This window comes from Peromyscus californicus, unplaced genomic scaffold (genome assembly GCF_007827085.1).
Source record: "Peromyscus californicus insignis strain IS unplaced genomic scaffold, ASM782708v3 Scaffold_16__1_contigs__length_79575227, whole genome shotgun sequence".
Classification (NCBI taxonomy): domain Eukaryota; kingdom Metazoa; phylum Chordata; class Mammalia; order Rodentia; family Cricetidae; genus Peromyscus; species Peromyscus californicus.
In genome coordinates, this window is record NW_026294458.1 from 62,545,799 (window position 1) to 62,563,557 (window position 17,759).

At 38.3% G+C, this 17,759-nt stretch overlaps 1 protein-coding gene across 1 annotated transcript in view; it reads left to right on the top strand.

Annotated features, from left to right (window-relative positions):
* LOC128111445 (protein-L-histidine N-pros-methyltransferase-like) overlaps positions 1-17,053 on the top strand; it is a gene marked incomplete at its 3' end in the record, with an annotated part of 45,997 nt that extends 28,944 nt beyond the window's left edge. The window contains 3 exon segments of the mRNA XM_052739714.1: positions 14,553-14,673; positions 16,571-16,758; positions 16,761-17,053. Coding sequence (XP_052595674.1) covers positions 14,553-14,673; positions 16,571-16,758; positions 16,761-17,053 — 602 coding nt within the window.
* Between the last annotated feature and the right edge of the window lie 706 nt (positions 17,054-17,759).

The window sequence follows — 17,759 nt, forward strand, 5'->3', positions numbered from 1 at the left end:
AGAGTATGCCAAAAGCCCCCTGGGTGAAAGGCTATTAGCCATCCATATAAAATCATGCTTTCCAGAATTGCTAAGTCATGTGTTGATAATTCAGTCACAGTTTCAAAAATCATCCACTGATTTAGGTATACTGATTGTGAAGAGTCTCTTAGAGGTTTCCTTCAGGTGCAGGTGGAGCTGGTTGAACTAAAACACAGTTTTTATCTCAGAACGGCTTTTGGAAAGTAAGTTTGTAATCTGAGTTATGTGTGGTATGAAAAAAGAAACCTGTGGTCAGAGTTAAGGTTCCATGAATCTGTTAACCATTGACCATCTAAATATGTCAGAAACGGATATGTTACATGTTTTCAATTCTCCATGTCTTTGATAGTATAAGTACTTAAGTATCTTAAAATCCCTCACATTTTTGAGTTCTAAGATCATTCAAAGAAAATATTGACAACTATGTTTATTCTCGTGGGTTTAATAAAACAAGTATTAATGAGTAGCATCAGGCTTTACACTATTTAACTTCTAACATTTGGAAGGAGGATACTGTTTAACCTGATTCCACATGATTAATTTCATGTTTAACTTACTCTTTAACCCTTTCATTTATTCTTTAAACCCTTCTACATCATTGTAGGTGATAGAATTAACCTTCCCTAATATTTAAACATCTCGCTCTCTCTCCCTCCCTCCTTCCCTCTCTCTCTCTATCCCTCCCTCCCTCCCTCCCTCCCTTCCTTATTATCTTTCTCTCTATATCCTCTGTGTGCGTATTTGTGTGTGTGTGTGTGTGTGCGTGTGTGTGTGTGTGTGTGTGTGTGTGTGTGTGTGTGTGTGCGTGCGTGTGCATGTGCGTGTGTTGCCACTTTTTTGGAATACTTATATTCCTTAATTGCTGAAACTCTATTTTACAAAAGCTGGCTTAGAAATCCTCAAGCCAACTTTCCTTACAGCCTCAGTGAGGCAGCATTAACCCTCTTTCTCACACCCCATTTACTGATAAAAATTATGTTTGAAAAATCCATATAGATATGGAATTAGAACAAGGTTATGTCATATAAAAAAAATCAATGCAACTTTCCAAACTGAAATTTCAGGAATTCAAGAAATTTCCAGAAGCATTGCTACTGCTCAGGGAATATTTCATAACTCACAAACTCTTTAAAATTCCCCAAACCTCTTTTCTCAACTTTAAGTATTTTTCTGTAATTCGGAATTAATCACCTTTTTATAATGAATGCAGGCAGCTGGCATGATGGGAAAATGTTTAATGATGCAAGATATATTTTATGTTTATCTCCTCACATTTTCACAATAATTTTCCTTGATATTAACCTTTTCAATTTCATTATTGTGTTTTAAGTTTCCTATAGAAAACTATCTTTAGTTGTACATTTCCTCCTTAAATATACATAGATAATAGATGAATACATACAGAGATGGTATTTAGATTAGTAGATTATAGATACATGATAGATAAATAGATAGATAGATTATTATAAACAGAATAAATTAATTTTACTTCACACTCACCCCTATAAATTCCCAAGAACACAGTCATTTTCTGTCTTAGGAATGTGAACATTTGTTTGAGTTTTCCATGTATTAGCCCAAATACAGCTGGGAGATTGATTTCATCCCCAAACATGCCCCAACTGAAACTTATAAGTTTCATGGTCAATAAGAGCTCTATCCTAATCAAGATACTATAAGCTGAGAGAGATACAGTTAGTAATAAATTACTGACAATATTTTTAGAAAACTAATATTTACTACCGAAAATTACAATTTTAGCAGAAAAAGGTATAAAACATAGAACACGAAAAGAGGGATTGTGGAAGTAAACGGCTACAAAAAAAGGTTATTATGCTAATCATTCTTTCTCATAATAGACATTTACACACCCATTCATTATCACGGGACTTTCTTTCCCATTCCATGATTGGAAAATATGCACTTATCTCACTGGATTTTAGCTTTGTAACATGAAGAACATTTTTATCAAAGAAGAAAGAGGAAAATTGAAATTTATATCACAACAGAACTTTAAATATAATTGTGTCATCCATCTCAGGCACTGTCATCTTCTGGATAGAACATCATATACCAGATAAGTCTTTCTTGGTTGTGTCCTCAGGTGAAAAGACATGGGGAGCAGAGAGGAGGTGCATACTTTACAGCTCACCCTCATGTTCACCGTAACATGAGTGAGGCAGGACTGTCGAAAGTGCGGATAATTTCAGCCTCTTGTACCTATAGGACTCAAATAGATATCAGTATTGAAGTAGGGTTGCAACTATCACACACATCATAACAAGATGTATGCTACTGGCTTTGGGGTAACTGGCAAAGGGTGACAAAACTAATTATATAAGTAGGGTTTAAACAAATGCCATTCTAAAATATTCAAAGTGAAATATTTGGTAAATCATGATCTATAACAGACTTAGGTGATGCACTGAGGAATTTGTGTGTTGATTTACATTCCATAAAACTATTTTCTCAGAGGAAGAAATTTTAAAGGCCTCATTTATTTTTAAAGTGACATCTTTGTAGGTAGAGTTTTCCTGCCTGGCCCACAGTCAGGGCAAATCTCTCTCACCTGCCAGTCCCACAGACGCTCAGACCCGACCAAGTAAACACAGAGACTTGTATTGGTTTCAAACTGTATGGCCATGGCAGGCTTCTTGCTAACTGTTCTTTCAGCTTAAATTAATCCATTTTTATAAATCTATACCTTGCCACATGGCTCATGGCTTACCGGCATCTTCACATGCTGTTTCTCATCGTGGCGGCTGGCAGTGTCTCTCTGACTCAGCCTTCCACTTCCCAGCTTTATTCTCCTCCTTGTCCCGCCTACACTTCCTGCCTAGCCAATGGCCAATCAGTGTTTTAATTATTGACTAATCAGCAACATACAGAATCAACTAATCAAATGACATACAGAACATCCCACAGCACATCTTCATCAAGGAACTGACACCACTTTGATGGAAACAAAGAATAAAATAATTCCATCAAAAAATAGTCCACTACTTAATCAAGTCACATCACCAAATACTTGATTCAATGTATTATTTTTGTGGCAATAGATAAAACATTTGTTTGTAGAAGGTAAATTAAATGCACAAATGATACATGGAATTCATGGGTTAAATAAAATCAAGCCCACATTTCCTTATTGCTGATCACTAACTGTCCATAAAAAAATACAGAAAAATATTAATTATATGCAAGGTCATCTTGTTTCCAAATGGCAAAAATAAATTTTGTTACAATGTTTCTTTATTGTTTTTAAATGAACTTTTGTTCCTAAATCACTGGTTCTAATGATAATAAGATTGAAAAAAACACGTCCCTGATGGCTCTGCTCTCTGAACTACAAGTCTCAGGTCTCTAGGTTCAAGTGCAGCCTTTATTGGAAGCTCACTGTGCTATTTTGTTGCTGAGTACAATGATGCACCTATTACCATTACACACTGCTTAATATTTATATCTTCAAGTAGAGCTGTGTGGAAACAATGAGGACATCCTTAATGATGACTGCTACCAGGATATGGGTTTTTTTTTTTTTACATTCACATAATTATTGAGATCATGAATTAAGATTGCAAATTCAGGAATGGAAATTTAAATGTTTTCACATTAGACAGTTGAGAGCATTCATGTTCCCACAAATAGTGATGTGAATTACAAAAAAAAAAAATGTTTATTTTCTGTATGTTTTCTTTAGGATGAAAACAAAATCAGCATAGACACAGAAAATATTAAGACATTTAAGCTAGAAACACATGACTACAGTGTATGGCTATGCCAACTTGGGGATCTAACTCACAATGGGGTTCACATTGATAAGCCTGTTATAAGCTGGGGAAAATTTAGTACCCTAAACCAACCAAACATCACAACTTAGCCGCAAATTTCATCCCAGTGCATTGACGATTTGTTCTCATGATCGTATAGCAGACTGGGAACTTCTGCTGACTGCATCTACAGACGTCATCCTACAGTCTGTATGTAACCCAGAGATAAAAAAATCTAAAAGTTTAACATATAGTTTCTACTGAATGTTCATCTAAATATTAAGTTTGTAGGGCTGAAGAGAGCACTTAAGAGTGCTCTGTGCTTTTGTAGAGGACAAAGTTTGATCCGCAGCACCCATATTGTGGGATATACAGCCACCTGAATTTCCAGCCAGGGAAACTGACACCCTCTTCTCCCATTCACAAGCATCAATCACTAATTTAAAAAAAAATGTCCTATAGGATTGTCTACAGAACAGTCATTTTGTTAGGGCTCCCTCCTCTCAGATGACTTTAGGATCTGTCCAGTTGGCATAAAATTAGCCAACACAACCATGCACAAGCTGTAGCATTCTATATTTTCTTTGGTGTGTGGCGTGTGTGTGTGTGTGTGTGTGTGTGTGTGTGTGTGTGTGTGTGTGCATGTAGGCATGTATACTTCTGGAAATGAACCTACAGGGTTGATAATGGGTATTTTCTTCAACTGCTTTTCACTTACTTTGGAGACAGGGTCTCAAAGCAGCTACCTGTTTAAGAAATTTAGTTATTCAGCTGGACTGGACTGCATGACCATCCTTGGTATTCAGTCATCTGTGCCTCCATGGCATTATGCTGTTTTTTGTTTTTTGTTTTGTTTTGTTTTGTTTTGTGGCTGGGGACTGAACTCAGGTCCTCACATTTACATACCAAACATTCTCCTGACTCAGCTGTCCTTCTAGTCGACCTTCCACTTTTTAAAAACCACCTTTCTTAGCTTTCCTAGCTCAGTTAATTCCATTTTAGCTGATATTTGCTATATTACTCATATCCAACTTAACTGCAATTCTCCCTCGATTTTACCCCTAGTCTTTCTTTATTACCTCAACAGAAAAGTCCCTTTATTTTTATTCTATATCATGTTTTCTTTCCTTTGTAATCTACAGGACAAAATCATGTTTATCTTGGGAGATGCATTTTGAAGGAGCAAAATTAAATGTAAAATACAGGACAGTTTTTTTTTTGAGCTCTTTTCTTTACTTTAAAATTTCTATTCATTTCATATTTTATTTGAACAAGGTTTTATCTTTAGAGATGTATGTGCCAGTGGACACTAGAAGAGGACCTCAGATCCCATCTCTCCAGTCTCTACCAACTGAGTTGGGGGGCAGAATGTTTTCTTTCCCTTTCCTTTCTTATTTTTTTCACATAGATTTTTACTTATTATTTTGGAATTTCACAGCATGAACCACAATCACTCTCAACTCTCAGTCTTCCCACATCTTATCCCAGCACCCCCCCAATAAAATAAAGAGAATAAAGTTCAATTTGTGTTGTCCATATATTCACTTGAGCATGGTCAAATTCCTGGTGGCCAGTCCCTTAAGGAAAACTGGGTCCTTCCCTACCCACATCCCTCCAGAAGCTATCAGTTGTGAAGAGCTACATTTCAGCATCTTTATCATAGTTTTTAGGAGTTCTAGTCTATGGCTTTCTGTCTAGGTTGTTACTTTGGGGGATTGGGGTTAGGAGTTGTCACAGAAGCCTTCTATGTCCCACTCTCTCAAATGTGAGTCTCTAGTCATCAATACCATGGCAAAAAGAGCTTCCTTGCCCTTTACATTCAATGGAAGCATGAAGCATGAACTTACAGGTTGCTGGCACAGTGTGGACCACAGACATCAAAATGGACTCCATCTTCAGTTCATGACATTGACCTCAGCCTGGTCTTCTGTAACTGTACAGACCACAGACATCAACCCCGGCCTCCGCATGGGTCAAGGATGCCCTTATTGGCAGCACAAGCCAAGGATATCCACATTGTTTCAGGTGGCAGTGCAGGCCACTCACAACAACATGGTCCTTGGTGGCAGCAGAGCACATGGACATCAACATGGGCCCAGGCTGCAGCACAGACCATGAACATCCACACAGTTTTTGGTGGTAACATGGACCACAGATCTCAACACAGACCCTAGCAGGAGCAGAATCATTGACAAAGACTCGGCCTGTAACAGTAGCACAAAACCTGACTTCACCATGGCCCCAGGTGGCTGCATAGGCCACTCACATCAATATGGAACCCAGTTGCAGCACAACCCTCAGATATCAACATAGCTTCAGGCTGCAACACAGACCATGGACATCCAAATGGCCTTCGTGACAACATGGCCATGGAGATCCCACACCGGCTCTGTTTGTAGTAGAACCACAGGTGTAGATATGACCCTCAGCAGCAGCTGGGACCTGGACATCACCACGGACTCAGTTCCACCTCTTCACAGCTCCCTCATCCATTGCTCCATTTCTCTATCTTTCCCACCTCTCCTCTGTATACCTGTTCATCGTACAGGTATTGCACTGTGTCACATTGTGTATGTATATAAATGTATATACACATACCCACATGTGTATGTATGTGTATGCATATATATTGGTTTTGTTTGTTTACTTTTGGTTTTGTTTGTTTTTCCCCCAGACAGTTTTGCATGTAAAATATTATTAGAAGGAGTCCTTGGTCTGGTTCAAGGTTTCTAGCTTCTGAAGCATCATAAATACTGGACCATTGCAGAAACTCAGTTCAGATATCCTGCTGTTGCCCAGAGTCAGGGTGATGTTGCAGCGAGGCAGGGCTTCCTGGGGCCAGCTCAGTGTAAGCTCTTGGCAGCCACATACCTCCCTGTCCTCAATGTCTGCCACCCTGGGAGCAAGCCACACTAGACCCTTGTGCTTGCAGCCTGCTGAGTGAGATGTGGCAGCAAAGGGTGTAATTTTGTCATTCTCTCCTGGCTCTTAATTCCATAACACCATCTTGCCTTCTGATTTGGGGAGTCCACTTTTTACAAGCATCTTGCCACAAAACCTTACCCCCCCCCCCCCCCGTTGTTCTGGAGCTATTGCAGACCCTGCAGACTTCTTTTCCACTGCCACATCGACCCTCAGAGCCTCTTTGAATCTCTTGGACTTTGAGGAGCTCCAAGGCTGGTGCTGACGGTTGCTGCCATCTTTTCAAATTCTTAATTTTTTTTCTTTTTTTTATATTTGGTAATTACAGTTTGATTTCTTTACTTTTAAAAATATATTAATTTTTTTTTTGCTGGAAGAGAGCCTTTGAAACTAAAAATGTAATTTATGTTGTGCAGCATTTTAAATTCTATAGATTTACTTCTTCATTCATTTATTTGGTTTTCTGAGACAGGATTTTATATAGTGAGGCTAACCTTAAACTCACAGTTACCAAAGATTTCCTTGAACACAAGTGGAAGCCTCCTGGGCACTAGACTCCTCTTTCCCATGCAGTGAATACCTGAGATTTCTCCTCATACATTTTATTAAAAGTTGATTCTTCCTCATCCAATATATCCTGATTACAGTTCCCCTATCTCTTCTTTTTCCAGTTCTTCCCTACCTCTCCTCCCATAAGGATCCCATCTTGTTTTGTCTTTTTGAAAAGAACAGGTTTCCAAGAGATGACAGCCGAACATGACAAAAAATAAAATAAATCGAAAAACCTCACATTAAAGTTGGACAAGGCAAACCAACAGATGGAAAAGAGCTCCAAAGGAAAGCAGAAGAGTCAGAGGCCCACTCGGTCACACACTCAGGATTCCCATAAAACTGCTAAACTGAGAGCTCTAATGTAGACACAGAGGATCTGGTGCAGGCCTGTGTCAACCCTGTGCTTATAAAATAAGGATTTGGTGGCCTATTAAAAATAGACAAAGGACTGCGTGAACCATCTCCTACAATGAACACATTATATACTGTTATAAGAAGACTTTGAAATATGAGAACTAAACATGTATAATAGATTAGAGTCATTTTGGGACCAGAGAACTGGGGCTGCCTTTATGAGTTCTTGGTAAAGTTTTGGGCAGTTTAAATTAGCCTCTCTGTATCCAAGGTCAGGGGAGAACTCGGAATCTATACTTTGACCGGAAGGAAGTAGGTTTCCCTTTATGGGCCTCAAAAAACCCTGCTAGCTATCTCTACCATTTCAACCAGTATTAAGGCAGGGCTTAGAGGAAACAGGTAGTGAGGAACTCGCCCCAATGAGTCCCTGTACATCTGGAGACCCTCAATTCTCTGGACAGGCTCTTAATGTCAGTTACAGATGTTCTACGCATCAAACCCCTCTGATGGATGAGCTTTAGGGAATTATTCAAATTTCTGACATAACCCTGATGTTGGGAAGAAATCAGTGATCTTGGGTAACCTGGAAGAAGATAAGTCATCCCTTACCCTCTTCCTTGGTGATAGTCTGCAAATACTTAAAGGCATGAAGTTGTTACTACGTGGGAACTGGTCCTTTCTGAGTCAACTACTTGGGGAGTTTCATTTTTGTTTTATTTCTAATAAACACATTGTCATTTCACTTGACATATCATTTCATGTAACTTTCAGTTTCATGAAACTTGTTTCTTGTAGTCTGCTGAACATAATCCTAATATCATGGCAGCTGTTATAGTATTTTAAATCATAAGGAGGAAAAACCTCATATATCTCTTTCTAGTGTTTGTGTGGGAAAAAGAGGTGATGCCTAACACTGCTTATGAGGAAGAATTTCATTCTCAGTAACTACTAAGATCACTAATATCTGTATAGCTTCCCAACAATTCCACATGTTTTCAGCTTTTCCCCTGCAAGACAAAGAAACAGAGGAAGAAAAGCTAAAAACCCATGATTTCATTAATTAAAAAAATAGACATCACAATAAAGGACTCCTACTATTCTAGAGGAACAGACTCTATGAAATACTTTTGATGCAGAAGAATTTGGGACCTTCGTTAGGATCACAGTCTCATATAATAAAACATTTTAAGTACAGACTCAAATGGAAGCTCAAAGACAATTTCACCAGGATTTTAAAAGAAAAAAAAAACATGACAGACAAATTATAACTTTGAGCTCTATGAAGCACAAGAATGATAAAAAGTATACTTAGGTTCTGAACTGCATCCAAAAGAGAGAAACGGATGGGGAGAGACAAAAGCAGAAAGTGTGGCAGAACTATGCTGACTTACTTGTTTAAGAAGGATTGTGCTGGCCAGTGGGAATTCTGGTAAGGAAACGTACCTGTCAGGTTAAAGGAATAATTATCCTTTAACTTTGCCCTGTAGTATGGCTAAAGATGAGCCTGCCTTCCTAGGGCTGGTCCCATCTTTCTGATGGCTGTTCCTTAGCAAAAGCCGTTCTTTGCTGGCCAGCTGAAATGTTAGGTCTTCACTCAGGCCAGAGAGTTCATTCTCTTGATCAGAATGAGCTTTTCTGCTACCCTAACACTTCAAACCAGACTATGTGCTTCACCATTTCAGGAAAGAAATGTCTACATTCACACTTCTCACCTCAAACTTGCCCCAATCTGTTTTCTGAACAACAAATAACAACAAAGAAATTAGGTTGGACCTCAGGAAAGTCAAGTGGCTGTCCTCTAAATCAACAGTTAAGTCCCCCAAATAACTGATCTCAATTCCCCTACAATAACCTATCTAGTAATTTACACTTACTATATTTCTGAAAGAATTTTATTATTTTAAAAATTATGAGCATTTAGGATTATCTTCAACATATTCCTAGGTGGTACAACTTGCTTTAGTATGTCTGAATGATGATGACATTGTGTATTTAATCAACCATGACCTTCTCATGACTATTTGTTTACCCAGACCATGTACTTTAATAAAACCAAATACTCACATATGAAAAACTCAAATTTTTATTATGTTCCCTCAAATATTCCATTATTACTGGAATTTTAAAAGTTGGGTTTTTAAATTAACAAATGCTGAAAGGCAAATATTGTTAAATACTAGGATTTTAAGAGCAAACCTGACTTATAGGATTGTCTTCTGTATAGACAAAAAGCACATGATTAATTTTCTCAAGTACTTTTAGAATTAAGTAAATGTCTACTCGGGAGGGTGGTATTTCCCCTGAAATCCAGTCTTTACTAGCTTGTTTTAATTGCTTATCTTGGTAGATATTTGTTCATTGTACATAGGGGTCAAATAAACACTAAGTGTGTTTTTCAGCCATTTTCTTAGACTTCCTGCAAATTAACTGAAAGTATCAAGTGATAAACTGCAATATACTTTCTTTTTCTAATTGAAAAGAGACTTTACTACCGTTTTGAATATTGTTATTTCATCTATATTCTCAAGGCTCCTACTGCCTAATGACTCTGAAGGGGGATAAAGGCCATGGCTAACATTGTGTTCACATTTTGCTTTTCTCTAGTCACAGCAGGTGCTGTTGCTCTCTGGCATGTTTAAAGAAAAGAAGAAATCTGTGGACTTTATAGAGATGATTGAGAAACTGAATCTGCACAATGCCTGGGTGGGGGGTTAATTGGGAGTAAAAAAGGCTTAACAAATCTCTGAGAGAGGCCATTTTTAGATATATGCATCTCTGAAGTGCTTTTTTAGAAGTATGTTCTTTTAGAAAATGGTGAGCTAGTTGATCATTGTGAGAATAAAAATTAAGAAAGACCCATTAAAACAAAAGGGAATTTCAAAAGTATATTAGGAGATTTAATAATTTCTGTTGGGTGAAATCATATAATTCAGATATATTTTGCTGCAGATATAATTAAAGATGCTCTGTCATTAAATGTTAAGTTAAATAGATACATTATTAAGTAATTTTTAACATTAGCATTGTCTAAGAATGTAATCATTTCTATTTTTGTCTAAAATCAGTTTTATTAGAGAAACAAAGCAGCAATTCCTACATCTGTAAGACAAGAAGTTGGCTTTAGTCTGACTGTATAAATGCATATTGTGGGTATATTCATCTGTGTGTGCCAGAGTCAATTCCTATCATCTATGATTACTATTTGGAGAAGTCCACAGAGTTCGCTGTAGAAAAAAACCAAACCAAACCAAACAAACAAACAGAAAACTTCCTATGACATTGGCTTGTTATTGGGACGTATTATAAGAAGCATTATTTCTGAAACCAGTTTCTAAGTATTACTTTTCTTCTCACTTTTACACATAAATGCTTAAGTATTGAAAATACAAATAAGGCCGGGCAGTGGTCGCACAGGTCTTTAATCCCAGCACTCAGGAGGCAGAGGCAGGCAGATCTCTGTGAGCCAGTTCTACAGAGTGAGTTCCAGGAGAGGCTCCAGAGATACACAGAAAAACTCTGTCTCTAAAAGCAAACAAACAAAAAGTGAATATAATGAATTTTTTCCCATTTTAATAGGCTGGAGGTACCAATAATGATGACAAAAAGAATTCCCATAATTCCCTTGCTCCTAAAATAAAACATGATGGAAAGGGGCGGGGGGCATGGGAAGGGTATTTAAATCAACTGGCTTTTAACAACAACATCGAAAATAATATCTGTATTGTTTCTTTAAACCTCAAATGGCCCATGCATGCTTGGGCATCATAGTCCTGTTTGTGCTTAATAAAATGAGCGTAGATGTCTGGGTTTTCAGTATAAACTGTTTAAGGATGTGAAGAGAAAAACAACAAACACCCATTGTTCTCAAAATGTTACAAACCATCTATGAACTTTTTTCTAGTGTGTCTCCAAAGGTGTCACCAAATAGGGACAGTTCTCTGGATAGCATGTTCCTGTTTGGGGGCAGGTGGGTGGTATTCACTGGGAGGGGTGTGGATTGCACTCTGTTCAGGGATCCTCAAGTGTCTCTGATTCATGGGCCTGGTCATGGTGACTGTAGGTCCTGGGTTGGGGGAAAGAGTCTGTGGTGAGGAAGGCTGAAACTATATCCACATTGATGAACTGAAATGTGGATGCTTGAATTGTGGCCTTAGAGACTGGACAGAGGCCTGGGCCCTATATCTGGTTATAAGGGATATAGCAATCTGCTGGTAGATCAAATGCAAAGTATGTGGCTGTCCTTCAAGCATGTGCTATTGAGGGCTTATGTGGATTTGCTGGCCTGGGGTCCAATCTACTGCTTCTCCTCTTGCAGCTACAGTATCCACTGCCATAGGACTGGCTAGGCAATGGGGTACTGTCTGCCCCAAGACCAGGCTGCTATATGCCTCATGGAGTTGTACTGGAAGTCAAGGTGCTGTTGCATGGGTTGCTGCTGGTGAGGAAACAGCTGTTACAGCAGCAGCAGCAACAACAACAACAAAATAACTACGGAGCAGTCCATCAAGGCACGGGCGTTGCTGTGGGATGTCTTTCTGATTGGCTAATAAAGAAGCTGCTCTGGCCTATGGTGAGTCAGGTTATAGCCAGGCAGGAAACCCAAGAGAAAGACGGGAAGAAGAAAGGCAGAGGTGGAGGAGACTCTAGTCTGCTTCCAAAGGAGCAACAAGATGCCAGCAGACAGTTAACACCATGGCTACATGGCAACAAATATATTAATAGGAATGGGTTAATTTCAGATTAAAGAGCTAGCTAGGCAGAAGTTTTAGCCATAGGCCATACAGTTTGTAAATAATATAAGCCTCTGTGTGTTTACTTGGGAACAAGCAGGTGTAGGACATGAGTGGGAGAGATTCGTCCAACTGCAGGGCCAGACAGGACTTGAGGAACTTCCAGCTACAGGGCATGGTAAAACACAGCCAGCTGCAGCAGCTACAAGGTCCTGAAGGCCATGATCCGGCAAGCATAGGTATTGTATTTTGAAGAATAGATTTGCACTTGGCTAATTTGTTTCCTAAGAATAGCTTTATCAAGGATAAAGAGCCATCTCTGTCAAAGATACATATCCTAGGAACCAATAAGCCATAGCCCAGCTTCTACAGAAGAGCAAGCAACTGTCTCTGGGAGGCACTTTGTTTCAAAATACAAAAATGCAAAATACAAAATATAAAATCTAATTTGATCTAATGTAGGTGTAAAATATAAATTACCAATAAATATTAAAGACTATTATAACAGTAGTCAACCCTTTGTCAATTGTATTTTTGTATCTCCTCCCTTTGATCAAAATTCTAAATTCTAACAAGACATCAATTCGTTGTGCACTGGTAAATGGTCAACTCTGAAAATATACATACAAATTGATTTTTATAGACAGAATAGGTTATATTTAAGAATATATATGCATGTACATATAAGTATATGCTTGCAATAGCAATTAGAGAAAAAAAGAGGCCATACATTTAAAGGAGAGTGGGAAGGGATCTATGGGAGGTTTGGAGGAAGGAAAGAAAGAAACATTGTAACAAAATTATAATCTAAAAAATTCTGATAAAAGGAGGTACCTATAAATGAACACACTAAATAGTAACTAGTCTTTCTTTAGGTTCACAGAGCAATTGAGAGTGTGTAGTAGCCTAGAATATATAATGAGACTTTGTGTTCTCATCAATGTCAAATTCTGAATCCATTTCTTGCTCTTATCCACAATATAGATCAATTGTCACATATTCATTAAACCAATATTACAGGAGACTTAAGACATCTGTCACTCAATTCATCCTATATTTTTCTTTTATCTTGTAGAACATGATTTTTTTCTAGGACTTATCCAGAACATTCTACTGAAGGTCATAAGATGGACAGGATTGGGACAAACCATGCCCTTGATTTAATAGACATCTTTAACCTTGAAAAATGAGATATGACAAAGTGACATGACAGAATTGGCAAAAACTAATGGAACAGTCAAGAAGAGAAACAAATGATAATGATCACATAAAATATCAGAGGGGTTGTGATAATAGGTTAACTAATTACAAAATAATTAAAGTATTCTCCAATCTCCATGTCATATTATGACATAGTCCAGAGAGATTAGCATAATTAATTATAAAAAGTGAAACTATTAATTAGAGTCAGATGACATATGTCTTATCATAGATATAAAATTATAAAACAAAGTGATCACACAAATAAAAACACAATTTTAATGATAATGTAAAGATAAAATTTGAAAAATAAAACAGAAATGTACTCAGAAAACCTCATTTTGATGATTACGTTATTGCAAATAATAACAAAATTTAATGTACAATTGTCAATGCTTACTTATTATTCCATAAATGGGCAAACAGGAAAAAGAAAAAAAAACTAAGAAATAAAAGCTACAATCAACCCCCTAATGCTAATTTTCCATATGTTTTCTCTCATATTGTCAAGGAAGAATAAAAATAAATGTCATTTCTCTCATCATTTGAGGTTGTCTCCTTTAAACAGAATGAATTCTAACTGCTTTGCTTTTTCTGCTATGTATTGCGTGCTCCTATGAATATTTTCAGTGGAGGTTAAGGGAATGGTAAAATAATGGACCACCAGAAGGAGAGCTTTAATACCAGTTCCTAGTGTTCTACTGGAAGTAAACACCTCATATTTATCACTAAGAAAATGGAGGAAAAGATCTTGTTGAAAATATAAAAAGGAAATGTAAAAATAAATTTCTCTACAATAGTATTAAAATAAAAAAATATTAGCTTTATATAAACTTTTAAAAATAACAATGTATATTTAATATTCCTAAATATTGCAAAACTAAGTATATTTCTACAAAACAATATATATCTATTTTGGTTTGCATTTAGAAATCTTCTAACACTAACACTTGAAGTTATATAAATAGAAAAATTCTTTTTCAGTAATGCATTGTTATTACAGTTCCTCTTCTTCCTACTCCTCCAAGATCTGACGGACCTTCCCTTCCAATTGGATCCACATACTTTCTCTCTACTTCAAAAACAAGCAGGCATCTAAAGATTAGTAATAAAAATCAAATAAGGTAAGACAAAAACAAACAAATTGAAACAGGACAAAACTAACAGAAGAAAAAGAGCCAAAGGAAACTCAGGAAAAACACATGTAGATGCAGAGACATAAATTTGCACAGACAGGAATGACATAAAAACACAAATCCAGAAACAATAATACATAGGCAAAGAGCCTGTAAAGAGGAAAGGAAGGAAAAAAGGAAGGGAGGGAGGGAGGGAAGAAGGAAGGGAGGGAAGGAGGAAGGAAGGAAGGGAGGGAGGGAGGGAGGAAGGAAGGAAGGCAGGAAGAAAAAGCCCTGACAAAACATTGAGACAAAGAACCTTAGATAATGCCACTGAGTTTGTTTTCTGTTGACCATCTACTGCTGGGCATGGAGCCTGACCTTAAGTGTGGTTTGTATCCCTAGGGAGAATCCATTAGAGAAAACTAATTTTTTATTTGCTAGTGGTTATCAATTGTAGATAGATGCTGGTTTACAGATGGGAGTGTGTGTCCACTTCTCTCAGCACTGAGACCCCATCTGGCACAGACCCTTGTGGGTCCTGTGTTTGCTGCCAGTCTCTGTGAGTTAATGTTTACCCACTGTGATATGTTTATAGAATAGACAGTTATGGATGGACAAGGGGGTGGAGGACTGTAATGGGAGGTTCAATGGGTAAAGGGAAGGAAGAAGGGCAAATGGGAGGGAATATGGGGAGTGGTTGTTAAAGCTAAGCACCATTTGAGGGGTAATACAGAAACTACAGTAGAAGCTTCCTAAAATATGCACATGTATGACGGTGATCTAGATGAAATTGCCAAATAACGGGGAAGATGGAGCTTAAACTAGCTAGTTTTGCGCACCAAATGAAGTTTCTAGAACTGGGAATGGGTTTCATCTAATCAAGTTGTTTGGCAAAGGGGCTTTTTAGGAATCCACAAACAACTCAGGCTATGGACAGGGCTCTGGGTTAATCTCCACAAAGTGGCAGTAAGGCCCAATCACTGGAGAAAACACCTACACAACTCATTTAACATAGGGAAACTCTATTCATCCTTAGTGACTCACGGCACTAAAAAGTAGTCTGCATGCTACCAAAGGACAAAAGTAAAACACCAACCCAACTAAAAATCCCTTGATTACAATGGTGCCCTGCCTGCAACACACATTAGTGTAATAGCAGCACTGAGCTTATGGGAGTAACCAATCAACATCTAACTGGTTTAAGACCTACTCTATGAGATAGAACCCATCCCAAACATTGCTTCGATGGCCAAATTCCTGAGACTAGATAGGCCAGGAACCTAGGGGAAAAACAAACACTACAATCCTGCTAAATGAATATAACCAAAAATTACTCCTAATGACATTCTGTTACATTCATAGATAAGTGTCTCAGCCATCATCAGAGACGCTTTCTCCTTAAATAAATGGGAACAAATACAGAGACCCACAGCCGAAAAAGTACAGAGAGTGAGAGACTTTGTAATACTCAGTCCTAAATGGCATGTCTTCATCAAATCCCTCCTCTCAGGAATCAGGGAACTCTGTGGATGAGGAGGTGGAAAGATTGTAAGAGCCAGAGTGGCCAACAAGGACACCAAGAAAGGAAATCTTAATAATTGATTTGCTTTTGCTCAGAAGTCCCATCACAAGGTAACAGAAATGACTACAATCATAAATAAGTCAATGACTTTTAACTACATTCCTTCATTTAAAAATTAAAATGTGTTTTCTGTTCTGGGTTAATTTTAAGTAGTCTCTGAAACTAATCTGGTGAAAATACAAACATCTAGCAGACTCTTCCTAGCAACCCATTGACAGATGTTCTAGACATAAATAGGCTAAGAACAGATGATACAAAAGCATTACAGAGTTGGATAAATAGCCAGCCAGATTTCTCAGTGCTGTTGTTTAAGTTCTGTAGGGAAGGGGAAGTCACAAAAATCATGAGCCCTCGTTTTGAAGAAATTCATACCACTGAGCTTTCTGAAATGATGATTTGGCAGCTCCAGAGAAAGAAGTACAGAGTGCTTGGTATAAATGAATGGCAAAATACAGGGTTCCAGAAAGATGTCGTCAGCTACTTATATCTGTTGGATCTTTGTGATCGGCCCTGACATTGTTTAAAGATATCAAAAGTGTCTTGAAGTTCATCCAAGGCAGGGAGATCCTTGCCTTAGTTTTGCCCTTTCATCCCTGTGTGGAAAATGTAGGTTGCAAGTGGGAGAAACCGTCAGAAATTTTGAAAATCAATAGACAGAATTGGGAAGAAAAATTGAATAGCCTACTTGAAGTGTTCAGGAAAGCTGACTTTGTCATGGAAGCTTTCATTAGACTTCCACACCTGTATGAAGATGACAGGTACAATGATTACTATGCTCTGAACAATGTTGTCTTTGTTTTATTATTATTATTAAGAAATTTTCTATTCACTTTACATACCAACCACAGATTCCCCCCTCTTCCCACCCCGAGCCTCTCCCCAAACCCCCCCATTCTAATGTCCCCCAAGTCAAGGTCAGCATGGGGAATTAGCAGAGCCTGGTACACTCAGCTGAGGCAGGTCCAAGCCCCTCCCCCTGCACCAAGGCTGTGCAAGGTGCCACACCCTAGGTACCGGGCTCCAAAAAGCCTGCACATGTACTAGGGATGGATCCCAGTTCCCCCTGCCTGGGGGGTGAGGGGCAAACAGTTCAAGCTAAACAACTGCTTCGTGTATCCAGAGGGCCTAGTCCAGTCCAATGGGGGCTCCACTGCTGTTGGTCTACAGTTCATGGGTTTCCACTAGTGTGGCTGTTTGTCTATGCCTGTTTTCCCATCAGGATCTCAATGCCCCCCGCCCACAGAATTCCTCCTCTCTCTCATTGATTGGATTCCTGGAACTCAGCCTGGCACCTGGCCATGGATCTCTGCATCTGCTTCCATCAGTAACTAGATGAAGGCTCTATGATGACAGTTAGGGTATTCTCTAATCGAGTCACCAGAATAGGCCAGCTCAGGCACCCTCTCGACCATTGCCATTAGTCCAAGGTGGAGTCGTCCTTGTGGATTCCTGGGAACTTCCCCAGCACCCTGTCTCTTCCTATTCCCGTGATGTCTTCATTTATCCTGGT